The following is a 22,738-nucleotide window of genomic DNA, read 5'->3' as shown; positions in this document are numbered from 1 at the left end:
GGCTGTTTCATTGCACAGCTCCTGAAGCTAAGCTGTTGTCATTCTTCAAAGGACCTGAGCTAGCAGTCTGGCAAAGTCCTACGTTATTTCCCATTAACAGGATTCTGCATTACCAAACCTGAGGTGATCTTCAAGTTGGAACAAGGAGCAGAACCATGGACGGTAGAAGAATCCCTAAACCAGAGCGTCTCAGGTCAGTCAGTACATACTGGGCAGGGAGAACAAGAAGAGCTCAGCAGAAGTTGGCTCTGTTGAGCTGTTCTCACCAATTTTTCCCAAGTCCCAGCCCTAACGACAACTGGCTTCATGCATCAGATATGTGTGTTTTATGTTCTCCAAAGAAAGTTCTTGTGTGTCCATCCTGGGAAGAGTGAAAACTAGACAAACGTAGGTGATAGTTCTCTTCCAAACCATGTTCCTGCTTATGGATCAGACTGGTGGGCCTCTTCTGCACCTGCAGATAGCTGATCCAAGATAACTTTGTCATCTTTAAAGCTGAAAGAGCAGCAAAGAAGAAGCATGAAACGTACATAGTTGCTATTGTAAAAAGCCAGAGTAAAAGAACAGAGAAAACAAAAGGCAGATGAAAAGTATTCAGTACTACAGCTAGGTAGTGGGTGAATATTTTTACTAAATATTTCTTCGCTTATTAAAAGAAAAGAACAAAGCAGCAAGAAACAGCATGGTTTAACATTGGAAGAACCATTTACATTATTTATTATATTAACTCATTAAGGAGAAAAAACATATGCTTACCATAATTAAAATCTTGTGTCACTAGGGTAGGAAGAAGTTTATTTACCTTTGTGTGAGCATTCTAGGAGTGATGCTTAGATGTGGTTCATGAATATGGATTTTTTTTTCTCATTTCAGTTGTCCAGAAAATTGATGATGTGATTGAGACCGGCCAAGAAAATCAAGACATAAATTTCTGGCAGTTTGTAATTGCAAACAGTAATACATCAACTAAGGAAAGAGTTGAATTAAGAAAAACATGTAATTGGAGCCCAAACTATATTTCAGAACTGATTTTGAGGAATGGAAGTTATTCAAGACTGGGGCCTCATGTGTTCAATATCTATCAGAATGTGCTCCTTCCTAGCGAGCCTGCTGAGATGCAAGCTGAAGTGAAACTTCGTGAATACCATATGACTGGGAATTCTCTCAGAGGCTGTGAGCATCTTGGTGAGCATTATGGGATTCACACTTTGCATCAGCCTTTTGAATATAATGAACAAGGGGAAACCCTCAACAGTGAAGAATTATTCTTTACACATAAGATGATTCAAATGGGAGAGACCTCCTATAAATACAGTGAATATGGAAAGCCCTGTGATCGGTCAGCTCTCATTGTTGGAGAGACAACTCACACAGGAAAGGAAGCATTCTATGAAAAGTTTAATCTCACTGAACGCAAGCAGACACACAGAGACGAGAAACTCTCTGAATGTACTGCATTTGGGGAAACTTTCATTAGCAAAGCAGATCTTATACTAAATCAGAGACCACATATAGGGATATATGAGAAACCTTTCATCTGTAGACCGAACCTTACTATCCATCACAGAGTTCACCCAGAGGGCAAGCCCTACGAATGCAATGAATGTGGAAAGACATTCTACCACAAGTCAAACTGCAGCAGACATCAGAGGACTCACACAGGGGAAAAGCCCTATGAGTGTAATGAGTGTGGGAAAACCTTCTTCAGGAAGTCACACCTCAGCATGCATCAGAGAACTCACACAGGGGAAAAGCCCTATGGATGTAACGAGTGTGGGAAAACCTTCTACCACAAGTCACATCTCCGCATGCATCAGAGAACTCACACAGGGGAGAAGCCTTATGTTTGTAATGAATGTGGGAAAGCCTTCTTTAGGAAGTCGCATCTGCGCATGCACCACAGAATCCACACAGGGGAAAAGCCCTATGGATGTAACGAGTGTGGGAAAACCTTCTACCACAAGTCACACCTCAGCATGCACCAGAGAACTCACACAGGGGAGAAGCCTTATGGATGTAACGAGTGTGGAAAGACCTTCTGCAGGAAGTCACACCTCAGCATGCATCAGAGAACTCACAGAGGGGAAAAGCCCTATGAATGTAATGAGTGTGGGAAAACCTTCTACCAGAAGTCGAACCTCAGCAAGCATCAGAGAATTCACACAGGGGAAAAGCCCTATGCATGTAGTGAATGTGGGAAAACATTCTGTCAGAGGTCACATCTCAGCATGCACCAGCGAACTCATACAGGGGAAAAACCTTACGAATGTAATGAATGTGGAAAAAACTTTTACCGAAAGTCAGACCTGACTATACATCAGAGAACTCACACAGGGGAAAAACCCTATGAATGTAGTGAATGTGGAAAGACTTTTTGCCAGAAGTCACATCTCAGCAGGCATCACAGAACCCACACAGGGGAAAAACCGTACGAATGTAATGAATGTGGCAAAACTTTCTGTCGCAAGTCAAACCTCATTATGCATCAGAGCATTCACACAGGGGAAAAGCCCTATGCGTGTAATGAATGTGGGAAAACTTTCTGCCGGAAGTCATACCTCAGGACCCATCAAAGAACTCATTCACGTGGGAAAGCATATGAATATAAAGAATGGCAGAACTTTCTACTCTAAGGGCTCATTGAATGTCATAAATCACACAAAAGGAAATTCTATAAACGTGATAAATGGGGAGAAACCTTTTGTAAGTCAAACCTCGACAAATGTCACACAAAGAAGGCACCCTAAGTGTAATGCATATGGGAAAACTTTTTGGCAGAAGTCACACGTCACAGGTATTAGGTATTGCACACAGGGGAGTAATACTGCGTGACAGAGACTGGCTGTGTATTCTCCATATTGTACTCTCTTTTCTTGTACATACAGCCTTTATTTTTAGACTCCTACTGTGGGTGTGGTTATATAACAGCTCTTGTTTTCACATGTGAATTTTGGGAATATTGAGTCCATAACACCCACTTCTTTAAAAAACCGTCATCATTTACTAAATTAGTATTTGAAGTGGCTATTTTTCTTTTATTCTTTGCCCACATTATTCCAGTACAGATCAGCTGTATAACCACAGGGGCATCATATGATTCCTAAGTGTCGGCCATAAAACTATAATCCAGCTCTGCATGAGACGTGTTTTTCCATGGTACAGAGTTGCTGGTGATCACTGTATTTGTGATAACCCCAGACTTGTATGGGCCTACAGCTGCCTGCAGTATCTGCATTCTGCGTTTACAGGATGAAGAAAGGCTGTGAGCAGAGTGTCCAATTGGCCTAAAGTCCAGGCGGTCTTCCTGTGAATGATACTGTGCTGGTGTGTTTTTTTTTTCTTTTATTTATTTGGTCGTTTTGCTTATACTTTGTTTAGATGGGTTACTCCTGTTTTAATTGAGCCTTGACTTGACTGAATTTATCTGGTAGGTGTGACTCCTTTTTTATTTCACTGAACTGTTTGCAGGCACTTGTTGAAAAATATGATAATGTTGAATATTATAGTAGCTTTATATTCCTCTTAATATAGTCTTTATTGTTTCATTATCATCCCTCACACTGATCTGTAATTTTATTTAAAGTATTTGTGAACTTCTTTCTATGTCCACAGAGACCTTTTCACAAAAAGATTTATTTATTTGAAAGGCAGAGTTACAAGGAAGGAGAGATAGATGGGGTGAAGGGGCGAGAGAGAGAGAGAGGGAGAGATCTTCTGTCTTCTGGTTCACTCTTCCAAAGGCCACAATGGCCAGGGTTGGGCCAGGCCAAAGCCAGGAGCCTGGAATTCTTTCTGGATCTGTTATATGGTGGACTCAAGTACTTGGGCCATCTTCTGCTTTTCCCATGCACATTAGCAGGGTGCTGGATCAGGAGTGGAGCATCCGGGACTCAAACTTATGCTCTTGTGGATTGTTGGGTTCGCAAATAAATGGCAGCTTAACCTAATGTACCACAATGCTGGCTCCCTCCAGAACCCTTCCTGAATTCTGATTTGATTTGCATTGGGCTTAGCTCTCAGTACACATGAGCCTTGTGACCTGGCCATTCCTAGGTATAAGGGCTACAAATGCATTAGTAGATATTCTAGCTGTACCTGTGTCTGTACTGTCTCCCGTCCTGAGGACAGGCCTGCAGTTCACCCCCATTCACCTCCAGTGCTCCATTGGCCCTTGTCATACCTTCTGGGAATTTCCCAGATACAAATCATGAGACGCAAACAACAAAAATGAGGATAAATACAGAAGTAATGGGAAACAAATTATGTGTATTTTAGAGAAAAACTAGCTAAAACAAAGCAGAGGTTTTTGTTTGTTTGTTTGTTTTGATTTGACAGGCAGAGTTAGACAGTGAGAGGGAGAGACAGAGAGAAAGGTCTTCCTTCCGTTGGCTCACCCCCCAGATGGCCGCCACGGCCGGCCCACCGCGCCGATCCAAAGCTAGGAGTCAGGTGCTTCCTCCTGGTCTCTCATGCGGGTGCAGGGCCCAAGGACCTGGGCCATCCTCCACTGCCTTCCCGGGCCACAGCAGAGAGCTGGCCTGTAAGAGGGGCAACCGGGACAGAATCCGGTGCCCCGACCGGGACTAGAACCTGGTGTGCCAGCGCCACAAGGTGGAGGATTAGCCTAGTGAGCCGCGGCGCCAGAAAGCTGGACTGTAAGAGGAGCAACTGGGACTAGAACCCGGCTCCCATATGGGATGCTGGCGCCGCAGGTGGAGGATTAACCATGGCACTGGCCCCATGCAGAGTTGTTTTTAAGGCAGAAAACACTTTTAGTGATAGAGCAAAGTCTGTACTGATCAAAAGTCCACGTTTTCAGGTAATGATAGCATCTGTAAATGCACATCTCACGGTTGAGCCTTAGCATATATGTACAGGGAATTTTTTAAAGGAGCAGACATATTTACCATCCTCTTGGGAGAACCCTACAGTATTCTCTCTCCATTGGGTTCAGCAACTGAGATGGGCAAGTGTTGTGGTACAGTGGGTTAAGCCACCCTTTGGGATACCTGCATTCCATATTGGAGTGCTGATGCAAGTCCTGGCTGCATTGCTGCTGATCCAGCTTCCTACGAGTGTGCATCCTGGGAGGTAGCTAGTGATGGCTCAAGTACTTGAGTCCCTGCAGTCCACGTGGGGGACCTGGGTGGAATTCCAGGCTTCTGGCTTTGGCCTGTTCCAACACTGGCTGTTATGGCCATTTGGGAAGTGAACCAGCAAATGCAATCTTTTCTCTCACTCTCTCTCTCTTGCTCTCTCTCTGTCACACACATGCTACCTTTCAAATAAATATAAGCATTAAGAAATTGAATGAGGTATAGAAAATAGGGGTAAGAAATAGCAGTAATAGATGGAAGTGGAGACCTCAGTTATCAGCTGAGTAATATTCAAGCAGTCCTCCCCCACATACTTTCATTGTTTTTTTCTACCAAGCTGGCACAATATTACCAGCTGCACAGTAAATATCCCACAGTTAGGAGAAGGTAAATTATGGGCTGAGGAACACATGGAAGCTCATCAGAGCCCAGGCTCTGCAATCCCCCAGGAGAAGAGCTACAGGAATCATGCAGCCTGTAGACTTACTGATGGTTCCACCTTGGAGTCTCTGCAGTAGTGCAGCCTGGAGTCTAGAGGCTCCCTCACTGCTCCTAGAATTTCTGTGAGTAGTAAGGAGAAGACCAAGGCTCCAAGGTAGGGGCAGAAATGGGAGAGAAAAGGTATGCACTGGGGCATGGCTGAAACCGGGGACACAGGGAAGGGTGTCACTGCACAGCCTCTCTTCTGGGCCTAGTTCATGGCTCTTCAGGGCCCAGAAATGAGGTCAGGAGGATGGAAGGAGTGGCTGGGGATGGCATGACCAACTGTGCACGCAGCTTGGAATGTGAGGAGGGCATAACTCATGCCTTACACATCCTGTCCAGATGGAGAGCCTGGTCTGTGTCCCAGTGTGGAGTAGTTTCTGGTCGTTGGTCACCGGAGCAGCCCTGTAAGTACAGGGAACACCCCTGGGTATGGGTGGTTGTTCATTTGCTGCTTGTTGTGAAGGGGTTCTGGGTTTCCTGCCCCTGCCCTTTGCCCACCACATATGCGTCTTACATCTAGGCCCCTTATGTGACACTTGAGTCTTTGGACAAGGGCTGGAGGTGACTTTGCTGAGTGGTGAGTGGCACAGCTTTTTGCCTGTGGCCTAAAACTCAATGTCTTGCTAGCATACCTGAAATCTGAATGGACTCACTCTCCACGTAGAAGCAGGGCATGGCCTGCATGCTGCTCTGTTCCTGTCCCAGAGAGTTGAGCAGGCCTGGCAGGAGGTGAGTAGACAAGAGCAGTAGATGGTGAAGGCTGGCCTGGCCCTCCCCGGGACTCAGTGCTGGGTTTGTGGACAGCAGGTGCGGTGTTACTTTCTCAGAGGCGTAGGGGGAATCCAGAGAGGGGACAGGAGCAAGTCAGGCAGAATGGAGTCCTGAAGAGAACCTGAGGGCTGGGCTGGGTGTAGAGGTTCTGCAGTCTTGGTGAGCAGGGATGTCGTTCCCCATCTGCCGCCAGTCCACTGCTGATCTCCCACCAGTGAGCAACGAAGTATGATTTCTCTGTCCTTTCCAATTTCATCTTTATTTCTTGTTTTCTCTCAGCTTTGGTTCTCCCTTTTGCTCATGTCTTAGTGTGGAAGACTAGCTGATTGATTTCAGGTCTTTTAAAAATGTAGATATTTGCATCTGTAACTTTTTTCTAACCCCTACTTTAACTGCATTATGTTTGTTTTTGTATGTTGTGTTTTCATGTTCAGTCGTAATTTGCCTTATTTCTTCTGTAACTCACTAGCCTAGAGTATATTGCTTACTTTCAACTGTTTGTAAACTCCTTAAATATCTTTCTATTACTGATTTTCAGTTCAAATCCACTATGGTCAGAAATCATACTTTGTATGATTTTAATCCTTTTGAATTTAGGATAAATGTAGGATGTTTTATGAACTATCAAATAGTCTTTTCTGGACAATATTCCGTGTTCACTTGAACAGAATGTGTATTCCGTTGTTGGATGTGTGTGGTGTCTGTATCTAAATGTATATGAATTATATAGATGAAGTGGAAACATTTATTAAGTCAGTTCATTGTGTTTATATCCTTGTCAATCTTACTGTTTTTTCTCTTAATTAGTGAAAGTGGGATATTGACATTTGCAAGACCTATTATTGAACAGTCTAATTCTCTGTGAACTTTTGCCCTTTATTTAATGTTGAGCTTTTTTTGTTAGGTACATATGTTAGGATTGTTAGTTGTTCAGATTGGTTGGGCCTTTTAGTACTATAAAATATCTATTTGTCTCAAGATTTGTTTTGTTTTAGTCTATTCTGTCCATTTTGGAGATGGCCAGCCAGTATATCTAACTCATTCAAAGTCCTTTTACATGATGTATTGTCTTTCTGCCCCTTAAATGTCAGCCTTTTTGTATCATTGAATTTAAAGTGTTTTTATGGGGAGCTGGCATTGTGACACAGTGGATTCAGCCACTGCTTGCAGCACTGACCTCCGTCTCATTTTGAAGAACCAGTTGGGGTCCTGACTGCTGTGCCTCTGATCCAGCTCCCTGCTAACACATGCACTCGAAGAGCAGTGGGTGATGACCCAAATATTTGGGCGCCTGGCTTCGTCCTGGTCCACCCTGGCTGTTGTGGCCATTAGGGGAATGAACCAACAGATGGATGATTTCTCTTTCTGTCTCTCCCTCTAAGCCTACCTTTCAAATAAATATTTTTTTCAAAAGTATTTTTTTTCTGTACACGTATATTTTGTTTTTACCTGTTTGTTAAATCCGGTTTGACAGTTTATGCTTTTAAAATTTTTATTTTATTTTTTAAAAGACATTTATTTATTTGAAAGGTGGAATTACAGAGAGAAGGGTAGGGGGAGAGACAGACAGATCTTCCATCTGTTGATTCACTCCTTAGGTGGCTGCAGTGGCCAGGGCTGGCCAGGGTAAAGCCAGAATCCAGGAGCTTCATCCTAGTCTCTACATGGGTAGAGGTGCCCAGACATGTGGACCATCTTCTGCTGCTTTTCCCAGGCACAACAGCAGGAAGCTGGATTGGAGTGGAATAGCCAGGATTCAAACTATTGCCCATATGGAATGCCAGTATCACAGGCAGCAGGTTTACACACTATGCCATGATATCTGCCCCTAAAATTTTTAGTTTAAATTAACAAATAGGAGTTATATAAATTGTGGGGCCCAGTGTGATGTTTTATAAATGGTGCAGTGATCAAGTCTGGCAAACTGACATATCCATTGCATCATACATATGAATTCCTTTTGGTGAGGGCTTTTGAAACCCACTTGGAAGTTGCATCACCAGTCTCCATCCTGTGCAGTAAAGCTCCATCCCGTGTTCCTCCTGTCTGACTGAAACTGTGCCCTTGGACAGCTGTGTCCCTTTCTTCTCACACCCTCACTTCTTTCCCTCATCTGCTCATAACCACCATTCTGTTCTCTTTCTCTGAATTTGACTTACATAGTGCACATACAAGTGAGATCATGCTGTATTTGTCTTTCTGTGCCTGGCTTATGTCATTTAACATAATGTCCTCTATGTTCATCATTGTAGTCACAAATGGAAGAATTTTCTTCTTTTAAAGGCTGAATGGGATACCTTTGTGGGTATACCATTTTTTTTCCCCCAAGATGTATTTATTTGAAAGTCAGACTTACAGAGCAGGAGTGATCTTTCGTCCACTGGTTCACTCCCCAAATGGCTGCAATGGCCAGGGCTAAGGCTGGCTGAAGCCAGGAGCCAGGAGCTTCATCTAGGTCTCCCACGTGGATGGTGGGGTCCTAAGCACTTGGGCCATGTTCTCTTGCTTTCCCTAGCCATTAGGGAGCTGGATCAAAAGTAGAGCAGCTGGGACAAGAACTGGTGCCCCTATGAAATGTTGGCATTGCAGGTGGTTGGTTTACCTGCTATACCACAACACTGGCCCCTGTACCAAACTTTTTTTTTTTTTAAGATATTTTATCTTTTATTTGACAGGTAGAGTTACAGACAGTGAGAGCGAGAGAGAGAAAGGTCTTCCATCCAATGGTTCACCCCCAAAATGGCCGCAATGGCCAGAGCTATGCCGATCCGAAGCCAGGAGTCAGGTGCCTCTTCCTGGTCTCCCATGCGTGTGCGGGGGCCCAAGCACTTGGACTATCTCCCACTGCTTTCCCAGGCCACAGCAGAGAGCTGGACTGGAAGAGGAGCAGCTGGGACTCAAACCGGCACCCATATGGGATGCCGACGCCTCAGGCAGAGGATTAAGCTAGTGCACCATGGCGCCGGCCCTGTACCAGACTTTTAAAAACCATTCATCCAATGGTGAGCCCATTGGTAGTGTGTTATGAATAATGCAGTAGTCAGCATTGGCACATTCTTTCAGATAGGTACCCACAGGTGGCATTGCTGGATCCTGTGGTAGCCCTTAGTGTTTTGAGAAACCTTCATGCTCTTTTCAGACTGGCTGTACTGATTTCTATTCCCAACAACAGTGCACAAAGGAGTCGTTTTTCTCTGCTTCCTAATTCTTGCTTTTTTTTCATTTTTTTGATAATGGGCATTCTAACAGGTATGAGGTGATATTTCATCATTTTAATTTGTATTTCCCTGATTATTACATTGAGAATTTTTTTAAAAGATTTATTTTATTTATTTGAAAGAGTTACAGAGAGAGGTAGAGACAGAGAGGTCTTCCATCCACTGATTTACTCCCCAGGTGGACGCAACGACCGGAACTGTGCTGATCCAAAGCCAGGAGCCAAGAGCTTTTTCCGTGTCTCCCACGTGGGTGCAGGGGCCCAAGGACCTGGGCCATCTTCTACTACTTTCCCAGGCCATAGCAGAGAGCTGGGTTGGCAGAGGAGCATCTGGGACTAGAACCAGCACCCATATGGGATGCTGGCACTTCAGGCCAGGGCTTTAACCCGCTGCACCACAGCACCAACCCCGGGAATTTTTTTCATCAATCTGTTGGCCACGTATGTCTGCTTTTGAGAAATGTCTTCAGGGCCTTTCTAATAGGGATAGCTGATTTCATGTTACAGAGTGGTTTGGGTCCCTTATATATTTTGTGTAATGGCCCTTTATCAGATGTATGATTTGTGAGTATTTTCTCACAATATTTGGATTGTCTATTCACTCTATTCCTTTCTTTGCTTTACAGAAACTTTTTAGTTTCTTAAAATCCCATTAGTTTATTTTTACTTTTTTTGCTGTACTTTTGTGAGCCATATCCAAAAATTCATTGCTTGGGCCAATGTCATGAAGCTTTCTCCCTATGTCTTCTTATGTTTTGCAGTTTCAGGTCTTATGTTTAAGTGTTAACCCATTTCTTCCATGATTTTTGTATAAATGTTGAGATAGGGTCCAGTTTCTTTTGCATGTATATAACGAGTTTTCCCAATATTGTATGTCAAAGATAGTACCCTTCCCCCATTGAGTGTGGATTTTTAAGTGTAATTTTGTACTCTGCAACTTTAATGAAGTGATTTTTGAGTTCTAACAGGTTTTAGTGGAGTCACAGTTTTTAGTACTTAATGGAATCAAATTGTTGAGAGTGAGCAGCCCTATCCCATTCTTGATCTTAGAGGAAAAGCTTTTGACTTTGTTGAGCATGGTGCTAGCTGCAGTTTTGCCATTTATGGCCTTGATTATGTTGAAATATGTTTCCCCTACACCTAATTTGTTGGCAGTTTTTATCATAAAAGTATTTCAGGTTTGCTAAATGCATTTTTTGCATCTGTTGGCCATATGAATTTTGTTCATTGTGTTAATAGGATGAATTACATGTACTGATTTGCATATGTTGAATCATCCTTGCATCTGGGGACAAATCTCAGTTAATGAAGGTAAAGTCTTTTTATTGTGCTGTTGAATATAATGTAGTAGTATTTTCTTGAGTAATTTTCATCTGAGATAGTGGTTCCCCCCACCCCTTGTAGTGTCGGTTTAGCTTTGATGTCGGGATAATGATGATTTTATAAAATGAGTTTATAAGTATGCTTTCTTCAATTTTTAGAAAATTTTGAGAATTAGTGTTATTTAAATGTTTGTAGAATTCAGCCATGAAGCCGTCTGGCCCTGGGCTTTCCTTTGCTGGGGAACTTATTATTGATTCAGTATCCTTACTCATTCTTGATCTGTTAATATTTATGATTTCTTCAGGATTTGGTCTTGGTGGGTCATGTTCCTAGGAATTTATTCATTTTTTTCTAGGTTATCAGTGTTATTGATTCATAATTGCTCATAATTTTCTTATTTGATGCTTTGTACATCTGTGTTAGCAGTTTTAATGTCTCCTCTCTGAGTTTGTTTGAGTCTTTTTTTCTTAGACAAGCTAAGGATTTGTCAATTTTGTTTAGCTTTTTAAAAAACAACTTAGTTTTATTGGTGTTTTCTAAATTTTATAGTCTGTTTCTTTATATCTTTTGATTTTTGTCATTTTCTTCTACTAAACCTGGCAAATTATTAGATTGAGTGTTTTTTTTTTTAAGATTTTGATTTGAAAGGTAGAATTACAGCGAGAGAGAGAGACAGACACAGAGAAAGAGAGTTCTTTCATCCACTGGAGAGAGAGAATGAGTTTCTGTTTGTTGATTCACTCTCTGATTGGCTGCAATGGCAAGGGCTGGGCCACGCTGAAGCCAGGAGCCTGGAACCCTCTTTGGGTCTCACATACGGATTCAGGGGATCAAGGACAGGCTGTCTCCTGATTTCCCAGGTGCCTTAGCAGGGAGCTAGATCAGAGGTAGAGTAGGCAGGATTTGAACTGGTGCTTGGATAGGACACTGGCATTGTAGGCAGCAGCTTAACCCTCTGCGTCACAATGCTGGCCCAAGATCTTATTACTTGATGTAGATATGTAATGCCATAAACTTTCTTCTCTAAACTGCTTTTTCTACTTCCTTTAAGTTTTATGTGTTAGGTTCCAATTTTTATTTTTCGCAGTGTATTTTTAGAATTTCTCTTTTAAGTTCTTCTTTGGCCCAATAGTTGTTTAGGAGCACACTGTTTAATTTCCACATACTTGTGAATTGTTCATTGTTTCCCCTGTTACTGATTTATATATTCATGCCACTGTGGTTTGAGAAGATATTTGATATGATTTCAGTCTTCTTAAATCTAAGGCTAATTTCGTGCCTTGTCTTGGAGAACGCTCTGTGTGTACTTCCCACTTAGCTCTTCTGAACGTACCTCCTCTTGCCCCTTCCCCTGGGTCTCGAGTGTTTGGATGAGCATTACTTGTATCTCACCATGTTGTGACACACACGTGTGGCATTTCTCTCGGTCAGCCTGTGGTGGTGAGGTGTTCTGTATTTTCGACAACCAGTTTCTCCAGATGCAGCTTACACTCCAGTTTTACTTCATGAGGGTTCAGTTGTGCCCCCTTTTCAGGGAAGAAGTCTCATTAATTTTGTCTATGTTAAGTGGCTTTAGTTTGCATTTCTCTAATTTCTAATAATGTTGAGCACATTTTATATGATTGCTAAACACTTGGAAATTTTCTGTGTAGATTTTCAAGCCTCTTGCCTACTTTTCTGTTGGAGTCTCTATCTTAATAAAAGCAGTGGGGGCAGGTGTTTAAGCAGTTAACATGCTGGTTAGGGTGCCCATGTCCCATATTGTAGTGCCTGGGTTTTTGTTTTTTGTTTTAAAAGATTTATGTATTAGAAAGGCAGGGTGGTGGTGGGAGAGAGAGTGAGAGAGAGAGAGAGCGAGGGAGGGACATAGCTCTGATTGACAAATAGACTTCCCAGATGTCTGCAATAGCCAGGAGCCAGGAGCCTCTTCCAGGTCTCCGACATGTGTGCAGGAGCCCAAGGACTTGGACCATCATGCGCCATCTTCCCAGGTGCAGTAGCAGAAAGCTGGGTCAGACGTGCAGCAGCCAGGACTTGAACTGGCACTTTGATATGGGACGCTGTGGTTGCAAGTGGTGGCTTACTCTGCTGCAGCACAATGCAGCCTGAGTGCCAGGCTGGATACCCAGCTCTGTCTTGTGACTGCAGCTTCCTGCTCATGCAGACCCTGGAAGGTGATGTGATGGTTCACGTAATCGGGTTCCTGCACTCATGTGGGAGACCTGGATTGGGTTTATGGCTCCTTACTTCTGCTTAGACCAGTCCTGCCTGTTGTGGGCATTTAGGGAGTAAACCATGGGAGTACTCTCTTTATGTCTCATTGTCTTTCAAATAAATATTTTTTAAGAACTGGTTATATTTGAGGAAGTTTGTTTTTTCTCTGTCACTTCTCTGTACCCTTTAATGGTGTCATTTGATGAATAGGATTTTCATTTAAGGTAGTCCAGTTTTTGCTTATTTTATTGTAAAACATTGTTTTATGTAACTTTTAAAAGAAGTAATTTCCTAGGCCAGCGCCGCGGCTCACTAGGCTAATCCTCCACCTTGCGGCGCCAGCACACCGGGTTCTAGTCCCAGTCGGAGCGCCGGATTCTGTCCCAGTTGCCCCTCTTCCAGGCCAGCTCTCTGCTGTGGCCCGGGAGTGCAGTGGAGGATGGCCCAAGTCCTTGGGCCCTGCATCCCATGGGAGACCAGGATAAGTACCTGGCTCCTGCCATCGGCAGCGCAATGCGCCGGCCGCAGCGCCCATTGGAGGGTGAACCAACGGCAAAAGGAAGACCTTTCTCTCTGTCTGTCTCTCTCACTGTCCACTCTGCCTGTCAAAAAAAAAAAAAAAAAAAAAAATAATTTTCTAGGCCGGCGCCATGGCTCACTAGGCTAATCCTCCACCTGTGGCGCTGGCACCCTGGGTTCTAGACCCGGTTGGGGCACTGGATTCTGTCCCGGTTGCCCCTCTTCCAGTCCAGCTCTCTGCTGTGGCCCAGGAGGGCAGTGGAGGATGGTCCAAGTGCTTGGGCCCTGCACCCCATGGGAGACCAGGAGAAGCACCTGGCTCCTGGCTTCAGATCGGCGCAGCATGCCGCTGCAGCCGTTTAGGGGGTGAACCAATGGAAGGAAGACCTTTCTCTCTGTCTCTCTTCTCACTGTCTAACTCTGTCTGTCCAAAAAAAAAAAAAAAAAAGAAGAAGTAATTTCCTTTCCTATAACATTTCTGAATGTTTTACTATTTACTTTCATATTTTAAAGAAATGGAAGTAAAACCTGGATTTTTTTTTTTCTGTTTCTTTTTCTAGTTTATTTGTTGATAGCCTCCTTCATACTTTGTGTAAACATCTCACAAAGTACCACTCCAAGGTAACAAGAAATCTTGCCAAGATACCAAGTTCGGTTCATTTTGGTCCCTCAAATTTCACATTTAAGTCACCATCATGGAAACAGTAGCTTCTGTGCCTTATGTTCTAGAAGTTGCCTCAGTGAAGGCATGTAAACTCGTTATTTAACACTTGTAGTCTTTTAAAGAGTTAATCTCTCTTTCCAGTGTCTGTGAATAATAGTAAAAGGAGAATCCCAGCGAATCTGCAGTTGATAGTGAGAAGGCCAAGGTGTTTTTGTTTGTTTTTCTTAGTAAAGGGAATGGTTATTCTAAGGAATTCAACAAGGAGAGGAAGCCAGTTCCTTTAATGAAAAGGTCTCAAGCTCTCTGAACCATCACTTGAACTGAAATAACTTTGCTGAAATGTTTCTGCATAAAATACTTAGCACCTTGCCCCCAGTAGTTAGAAGGATGGGATCACCTAAAGTGTCTGGGAGCTGTCACTTACAGTCCTCATTAGAAATGCACACAAGGTCCAGTGTTGTGCTGCAGCGAGTTGGGCTGCTGCCTGCGACACTGACGTCCTGTAGGAGCCTCATTTCGAGTTCTGGCTGCTCCTTTTCTGATCCAGATCCCTGCTGGTGCACCTGGGAAAGCAGCGGAGGATGGCCCAAGTCCCTGGGTCCCCGCCATCCACGTTGGGGAGGCCCGGATGGAGTTCTAAGCTCTCAGCTTTGGCTTGGGCCAGCCCCGTCCATTGTGACTGGGCAGTGAACTGGTGGATCAACGTTCTCTATTGCCTCTTTGTCCCACCTCCTCTGTAACTCTGCCTTTCCAGTAAGTTATAAATCTTAAGCAAAAGAAATGGAAATAAACCTGTTTACTTCTTTCAGGCTGCAGCTTGCAGAATGTAGCCACAGGAGCAGCAGTCAGGTCTCTGGATGGCCGCGAGAAGTCTGAGTCTAACAGGAGACGGCCCCGCTGCAGATGTCAGCCGTGGCAGCGGCGGGAGGGAATGGTTCTGACCAGGTGGGTTCTGTGGAGGCTCCAGCTCGTCCTGTAGCAGTCCTACTCACTGACACCAGGGTGCTTTGCTGCCACACAGCACCTTTGTGCTGCCTTACTTAGTGACTTTCTGTCTTTCCAGACATGAGGTGTCGTTCCTGGAGCAGTCAGTGCTTAGTCGTGGAGGAGGTGGGTGGCCTTCCAGCCCTTGCCTTGTTGAGGAGAGTGTGGATCAGTGGCAGAGATCTCCCCCTGAGTGAGACTGTTAAGCAGCAAAGGAACCATGAGAGCAAACTGCTGGGCCAGAACATCACTGATGGTCTCCTAACAGCACGCAAACAAGACAGCACTGTCCTAGAGCAGTTATTAGCCTGGGTGTTTGGTGACCACACGCACGACCAGGTACCAGGGATCCAGAAGCTGTAAAACATGCAAGGCTTGAATGCTGTTGGGTGACTGGTGACGAACAGTGCCACCGGGGCGGAATGGCTCACTCTGGAGTCTCTGCCGGACCCTTGAGGCCGAGCAGAATGTGGGAATCCACGTGACAGAGTGAGGCCCAGCGCCCAGAATTTCCCATGCACTTGGTGAAGTAGAGGTTCACATGCATTTGCACTGGAGCACGGGATCTTTAGCTACACGTTGTTGATACTGCAGTTGGAGTCACTCACTGTGAGGGGCGGGTTGCTGTTGGTGGTGGCCTGTGTGAGGTGAAATGAATTGCTTGCCAGAGCAGAGGGATGCAAGCTGCAGTTCAGACCTTCTTCCTCTTCGTGCTGCTCACTTGCGGCTGGTAGGCTACAGGGCAGTAATTGGTGGCACTGAGAAACCTACGGGCTTTTTTGATAGGAAGGGAGAGGAATTTAATCCCATTCTGGCTACTCTGTGTTTCTGCTTTTTGTCTAGCTGCACTAGTCTTTCGGACTCTGTTTCCTGTTTGTCGAATGCTCTCCTTCTGTGGGGATTGCCCTTGTGTCCAGGGAGCAGGTGGACGCAGCACTTCATTTTGTTGGAAGAAGCCTGGTAGGTCCGGCATCACAGAACTGGCAGCCGTGGGAGAGGCTGACCTGCACTTGCCATCCTGGAGGCCAGATCCGGTGGGCTCTGCAGTGCCCCTGTGCTGCAGCTCCTGTTGGAACTGCAGGTCTGAAGCAAAGGCTGTGCTGCTTCCCAGTGCTTTTATTCACTGCTGACCCTGGACAGAGTGTCCTTCCAGCTCTCCTGGGACCAGCTGGGTCTTCTGAACGTGCCAGTGTGGTGCCAGGAAGAGGAGGCCCCATCATGTCTTGGCCGGCGTTTTCATTGGAAAGATTTTTTTTTTTTTTTTTTTTTTTTTGACAGGCAGAGTGGACAGTGAGAGAGAGAGACAGAGAGAAAGGTCTTCCTTTTGCCGTTGGTTCACCCTCCAATGGCTGCCGCGGCCAGCGCGCTGCGGCCGGCGCACCGCGCTGATCCGATGGCAGGAGCCAGGAGCCAGGTGCTTTTCCTGGTCTCCCATGGGGTGCAGGGCCCAAGCACCTGGGCCATCCTCCACTGCACTCCCTGGCCACAGCAGAGGGCTGGCCTGGAAGAGGGGCAACTGGGACAGAATCTGGCGCCCCGACCGGGACTAGAACCCGGTGTGCCGGCGCCGCTAGGCGGAGGATTAGCCTAGTGAGCCGCGGCGCCGGCCATTGGAAAGATTTCTTTCTTTCCCCCGTCCTGCTATGCAGGGCAGTCACTGTCATTGGTATGTGTTTAAAAGGCAGCGATTTCTGAGAGTTCTGTCCTTGTTTCTCTATGTCTGCTGATTCACCTCAGTGCCAGGTCCTCACTCTGTTGACAGTAGCTTGCCTCAGTATTTGTTTTTACGGATTCCGAAGGGAAAATAACCGTGAAGTACTCAGGAGTGGACAGTGCTGTTAGCAAAGGCCTCGTGTTTTCAGGAGCCCCTGAACTGACTGGCACACAGTGGCTGCCAGCTTGGTAGGCTCAGGGTCCTTGCTGGGCATTTCTGCCAAGGAGGCCTCCTCGCACTGAGAAGGTGGATGCTCACCTCCCAATGCCTGTGGCTGCGCCAGGTCCGGGGACTGGCGGTGGGCACTGTTCTGCGAGCAGGGCCTCTCGCCAACAGGGGACAGTTAATAAGTACTCCTCCGGGCCCTGGCAAGGTCTCTTGGAAATCCAGCCCTCAGGTGTCCCATCCAGTGGCCGGCCCCTCCTCCTTGGCTCAGCCTGGGTTGAGACTTAGCTGATCTGCTGGTTCCTTCACACAAAGGAGTCGGAGTGGCAAATTCAGAAGAGGGGATCCAGAGTCGTTCTGGTCCATTAAGTAACTGGTGAACTGACTAACAGATTAGGAAGAATGTGCTGCTGGGGGGTGCTCCTGGGACTGTGACCAGATGTGGGGGACTGGAAAGTCCGCTTGGGGTTCAACGGCCCTGGGCCCCCAGCCAATCTGGAGGGACATGGGCTTGGCCAGAGTAGGCAACAAGGGGAACGTAGGGCAGAGATGTTGATTCAAGAGTGGCAGGTCAGCCAGCAAGGGTCAGGTCCTTGGGCACGGTGCTGGGCAGGGGCTTAGTGCCTGGAGAGGACCACAGCTGGGAGTCGTGCCTCCTTCCGTGCCAGTCCTGCCTGCCTACCTTCCTTCCTTCCTCTTGTTCCTTTCTTTCTTCTTTCGAACCAGCAAACATGTGGGATGCTGGTGTTGCAGGTGGCAGCTTAACCTGCTGTGCCACCGTGCCGGTCCCTCCCAGCAGGCCTTTCTAAGCCATCTCTGAGAGGGACAGAATGCCAGGGGGCTTCGCCAGGAAGCTGCTGAGCTGAGCCCTGTGCTGGGACGTGAATTCTGCAGATGGAGGAGGGCAGCACAGCTTCCAGGCAGAGACAGCGCTGTGAGCAAAGGCCTGGCAGTGAAGGACTGTGCAGCCTGTGTGGGGGACTGTACCCCAGAAGGGCTGGAGAGACGGGGTACACTGTGGCATTTAGAAAGCCAAGTGCCTGTGGCTCACCTGTAGCTAAGCTGTCAGTTCCTTGCCGGCTTGGATTATATCCTCACACTCCCACAGGAGGAAACAGGTTGGAAAAGTGGGTGCTGTGAGGCCTCACAGTGGAGACCCCAGTTGCGGGAGCCCACCCTACAGCTCTGAGGATGTTGTGGGGAACTGGTGGCAGTGTGAGCTGGTCTCAGGTTTTCGGGTACTTTACAGTGTGGGGAGACATTGGAGCTGGTGAGGATGGGCCTGCCAGCTGAGTTCCCAGGAAGACCCAGCCTGGCTTTCCCTCGCCAGACAGGATAGGTTCTGTCCCTGACAGGCGCTGTCACAAAGGAGCCACCTGACCAGAACTGTCCTCTGAATGGAGTTGCAGAACGCGCACGGCCTCCCACCTGCCGCCGTCTTCCTCCCTCAGCACAGAACACTCTCTGTCATTCCTGCGAAAGACGCGTGGCCAGAATCCCTTCTGCTGCCAGAGCTCCCACCCCGCCCCTCTCAGGGCCCCTCCCTCACAGGTTCCCCGAGAGCCGCAGGGCCGAGCTGTGCCTCGCGGCCCACTGTGAACCGCGTGGCGGCTGGGATTCTCTTGTTCTACGTGCTGTGGACCCCTCGGGCTGGGCTCTTCACTGGCACGTCCCAGGGGTTAAGGAGGTGAGGACCACCTTAGAGGCCTGTCACACCCCCTTCCTCAGGGCGGCTTTTCCTACAGAAGACCCTGCAGAGGCTGGGGTGGGGGCGCCTAGGGGAGGTGGTGAGAGTGCATGCAGTTTCAGAGTTCGGGGAGGTTGGCGGGGATACATGTCCTGGTCCAGGGTGGCCACTGCACCTTGGGGAGCACAGATCTGGCCCTGGAGACACCTGGGATACCGCATCTCCCACAGCCGCCTCTGCTGTCACTGCAAGGTGGGTCCCAGCAGCACAGCCGCAGAGCTGCCCCCTCCCCAGTACACAGCCAGCCTCCCCTAGGTCCTGCTCCTTCTCTCTTGGCCTCCCTGTGTTTCACAGGAAGTGAGTGTGGTCTGTGTCATTTGCATGGCTGTCCTTACAGGTGGCTTTCTGTGCTCAGTGGTATGGTAATGCAGGTCACCTGCTCCCCGCACAGTGCAGAAAGATGTCCCCTCCGTACCCCTGCGGCACATCCTGCACCTGTTTGAAGAACCCATCTATCCCCCCACCTCAGCAGCTCACAGCCTTTATACACTCATCAACTTACTACATTTTTACACATCTGTCAGTCACTACAACTTTTGTTTTCATTTTTAAAGGGACCTGAGCTTACTGGGAGGAGAGCACAGTATCAGGAAATTATTCCAGTTGCCCTCACACAGGTACAAAAGAGAAGTTGGGCATAGACTCCTGCCAGTACGTTGGCATCTAGCTTTGTGTTGGGTGTTCATCCTGCTCCTCCTAACCCTGCCCCTAACCCTGACTGGTTGCTTCATCTGGATGCAGGATGTATGCTGGAGTATATTTTCTTTGACTGTAGCACAGCCCTGGTTGTGCACCTGGCCACCACAACAGTCCTTACTGATGACAAAGAGGGAAAGTCCTCAAACACCAGGCTAGACCACTGGCATCAACAATCTAAAGTCACTTGGTGATGTCATCCATGGTTGTCCCTTGGATCTTAGCCACTAGAACAGCCATTTTGTGGCTCCTTTTTAGGTGACTCAGCTATGTTCCCAAGTACCTGCAAAGTTGTAAGATCAACAGAGAAGTACACTGTAGGTTTTCCATTACTGCTGCTCAGCACCCCAAAAGTATGACTGTAACCAGAATATGCCACTTCTTTGGTAAATTTTGAACCGGGAGTTCTGAGAAACTGAAGACACAGAAGTAGCTCTGAAGAACTGAGCTTTTGTTTTTCTCTGAGAGAGAGAGACAGGGCTCTCATCTGCTGGCTCACCGTACAAATGCCTGCAAGGGCCAGCGCTGGGTGAAGCAAAAGCTGGGACCAAGAACGCAGTCCAGAGCTCCCAGGTGCTTGGCAGGAGCCCAGCTACTTGAGCCATCACTGCTGCCTCCCAGGGTCTGCATCAGCAGGAAGCTGGAGCCAGGAGCCAAACGGCAGGCTAACAACTCAGCTAAATGCCTACTGCAGGCTTTGCCTTTGAGAAGACGTTTACATTAGTAAAGTTACCTGTATCAGGAAGAGGCCTGCTCCCCACACACGCATTTACCCAGGAGACATTAGGTAGTCAAGACAGCAGGTTGTATGCTGGTTCTCTGTCCAGAGCGCTCAAGTTCAGTTGAATTTACAGTTTAAGGTAAGACTAAAAAAAGGATCCTCTATGTTGCCGCAGATGTTATGTTCTCTTTGTAATGTGTGCTGTAAAATAAATAAAGGCAGGATAACATTCGTAAATGTAAAATGAACCAGTGGAAATGTTACATACCAACTCTGTCATCAGTTTTTGCAACTTGTTATACCATGGATAAGATTTTACATGTACATATTTGTAGGTTGTATCTAGAAGTCAGTCCTGCTATGGTTTATTTCTAGCAAGGACTGTTTAACAGTGTTAATAAATGCTTAGTGGTATTAAAAAAATTTGGGGGAAAGTGAAAGCCTGGTGACAGACGTGCAGCTGAAAGACCATGTATTAGGGAGCTGAGACAGAAGCTCCCATCCACGGGTCCACTGCCCAGATGAGATGAACTCAATCCAGGTGTCCCACATGGGTGGCAAGAACTGCCTCCTAGGGTCTGCATCAGCAGGAAACGAGTTAGGAGCTGGGAACTGAACACAGGCACTGTGGAATGAGATGCTGACATCCTGCTAGAGTCAATGCCAATTACTTCCCACAAAAATTTTTTAAAGATTTATTTATTTGAAAGGCAGAGTTACAGAGAGAGGAGACAGAGAGATCTTCCATCTGTTGGTTTACTTCCCAAATGGCCTCAACAGTTGGGACTGGGCAGGCTGAAGCCAGGGGTCCCCTCGGGGCTTCCCGCATGGGTGCAGGGGCCCAAGAACTTGGGCCATCCTCTGCTGCTTTCCCAGGCACTAGCAGGGAGCTGGATTGGAAGTGGAGCAGCCAGGACTCAAACTTGGGATGCCAGCATCATATGCAGTAGCTTAACCTGCCACACTTTAACACTGGCCATATTTCCCACAAAGTTTTAAAAAAAAATGATTTTTATTTGTTTGAAAGGGTGAGAGTGAGGGAGCAATTCCCTCCAGTGGTTCACTCCCCAGATGCCCACAACACCTGGGGCTGTGTCAGCCTGAAACCTAGAGCTGGGACCTCCAATATGGGTCCCCCACAAGGGTGGCAGGGACTCGGGTAGTTGAGCTGTCACCTGCTGCCTCCCAGTGTGCACAATTGCAGGAAGCTGGTTTGGGACCAGAGGTGGGACACAGGAGCTCCAAGCAGCTTCTTAACCACTGAACCAAACACCCACCTCCACCTGCCTTCTCCCCACGAATTTTTGAAGTACTCTTGGACAGTACATAGTGTATATTTATTGTAACTTAGAAAAAAAACTTAGTATTGTTTATTCAGGCATCCAAAAAATATTTGAGACCCTAACATATAAAACGTACAATGTTCCTATTGTTTTAATTGAAGTAGATAAGAGCAACTTGTGTTACTTAAACAAATGGAAATTTACACACATAAGAGGAAGGACTGTGAGAAAACTGAAAAGGAAAATGTGCTTGTTTCTCAAATCTTAGATACTTAAGAGCTTTCCATGTGGTACAAAGCTGCAGCGAATTCACGGGTAACCAGGACTTTGCAGCGTTGCTTTATTTTCCCAACTCTAAGGTCAAAACCTAAGTTGCTAAGGTAGTAAAACTGAAATCAGCTTGGCTCGTGGAGGTGGTTACTGCATCGCCCTTAAAACTCCGAGCTTCATCTGAGCCTTGGGAGGAACTGCTGTCAGACGGTAACCTGCTCTCCAGAACACCGGCCGCCGTGGCCCTCAGCGGCCTGCCGCGTGGCATCCTCCAGCCGCCATCCACCTTCGGGCCCCAGCTTCCCTGCTTGCAATTCGGTCATGCCCGGCATGGCCCTGGCTGACATGGAGGCCCCAACCTCTACCTGCGTCCCAAACCTGCCCGCTCTCTCCTCGCACCTTCCAAGGTCCCGGGACGCCCTGGCGCCTGCCCCGAACGCAAGCTCTGGCTGCCTCGCTTGCTCCGTGACCTGACGGGGCTTCAGGCAGCAGCGACGCGAGGCCGGGGCGTCCAGCGTCAGACGGGTTGGCTGCGGCCACCTCGCCTGGCCCCCGAGGCACTCGGAGCTGAAAAAACAGGACAGGTTCCCCTCCTGCCGCTCAGGGACACGGAGTCCCCGCCCGCCAGTCCGCTGAGCGCTCTGGGACGCGGAGTCCCACCGCCCAGCCGCCCGCTGAGCGCTCTGGGACGCGGAGTCCCACCGTCCACGCGCCCGCTGAGCGCTCTGGGACACGGAGTTCCAGCGCCCAGCCGCCCGCTGAGCGCTCTGAGACGCGGAGTCCCACCGTCCACGCGCCCGCTGAGCGCTCTGGGACGCGGAGTCCCACCGTCCAGCCGCCCGCTGAGCGCTGTGGGACGCGGAGTCCC

The 22,738-nt window shown here is 47.3% G+C and overlaps 1 protein-coding gene and 1 long non-coding RNA gene across 8 annotated transcripts in view; one reads left to right on the top strand and one right to left on the bottom strand.

Annotated features, from left to right (window-relative positions):
- The window catches only part of LOC100358570 (zinc finger protein 717), a 21,841-nt gene extending 18,315 nt beyond the window's left edge, over positions 1-3,526 (top strand). For 4 of the 7 annotated variants that reach the window (XM_070056284.1, XM_017339038.3, XM_070056286.1 and 1 more), the window contains 2 exons: positions 101-193; positions 874-3,526. In XM_070056284.1, coding sequence (XP_069912385.1) covers positions 101-193; positions 874-2,633 — 1,853 coding nt within the window. In that variant the 3' untranslated portion in view covers positions 2,634-3,526. The remainder of the gene's footprint in view (positions 1-100; positions 194-873) is intronic. The other 3 variants (XM_070056287.1, XM_051838697.2, XM_070056288.1) reach the window with 1 other exon arrangement.
- On the bottom strand, positions 2,082-22,738 carry LOC138845117 (uncharacterized). Its single transcript, XR_011381829.1, has 2 exons — positions 22,270-22,738; positions 2,082-20,518 (listed from the first exon to the last, which is right to left on the bottom strand). It is a non-coding gene; the product is annotated as an uncharacterized lncRNA (long non-coding RNA).

This window comes from Oryctolagus cuniculus, chromosome 14 (genome assembly GCF_964237555.1).
Source record: "Oryctolagus cuniculus chromosome 14, mOryCun1.1, whole genome shotgun sequence".
In the NCBI taxonomy this organism is placed as follows: Eukaryota; Metazoa; Chordata; class Mammalia; order Lagomorpha; family Leporidae; genus Oryctolagus; species Oryctolagus cuniculus.
Note: the sequence above shows the minus strand (reverse complement) of the source record. Positions and strands in the feature narration are given on the sequence as shown.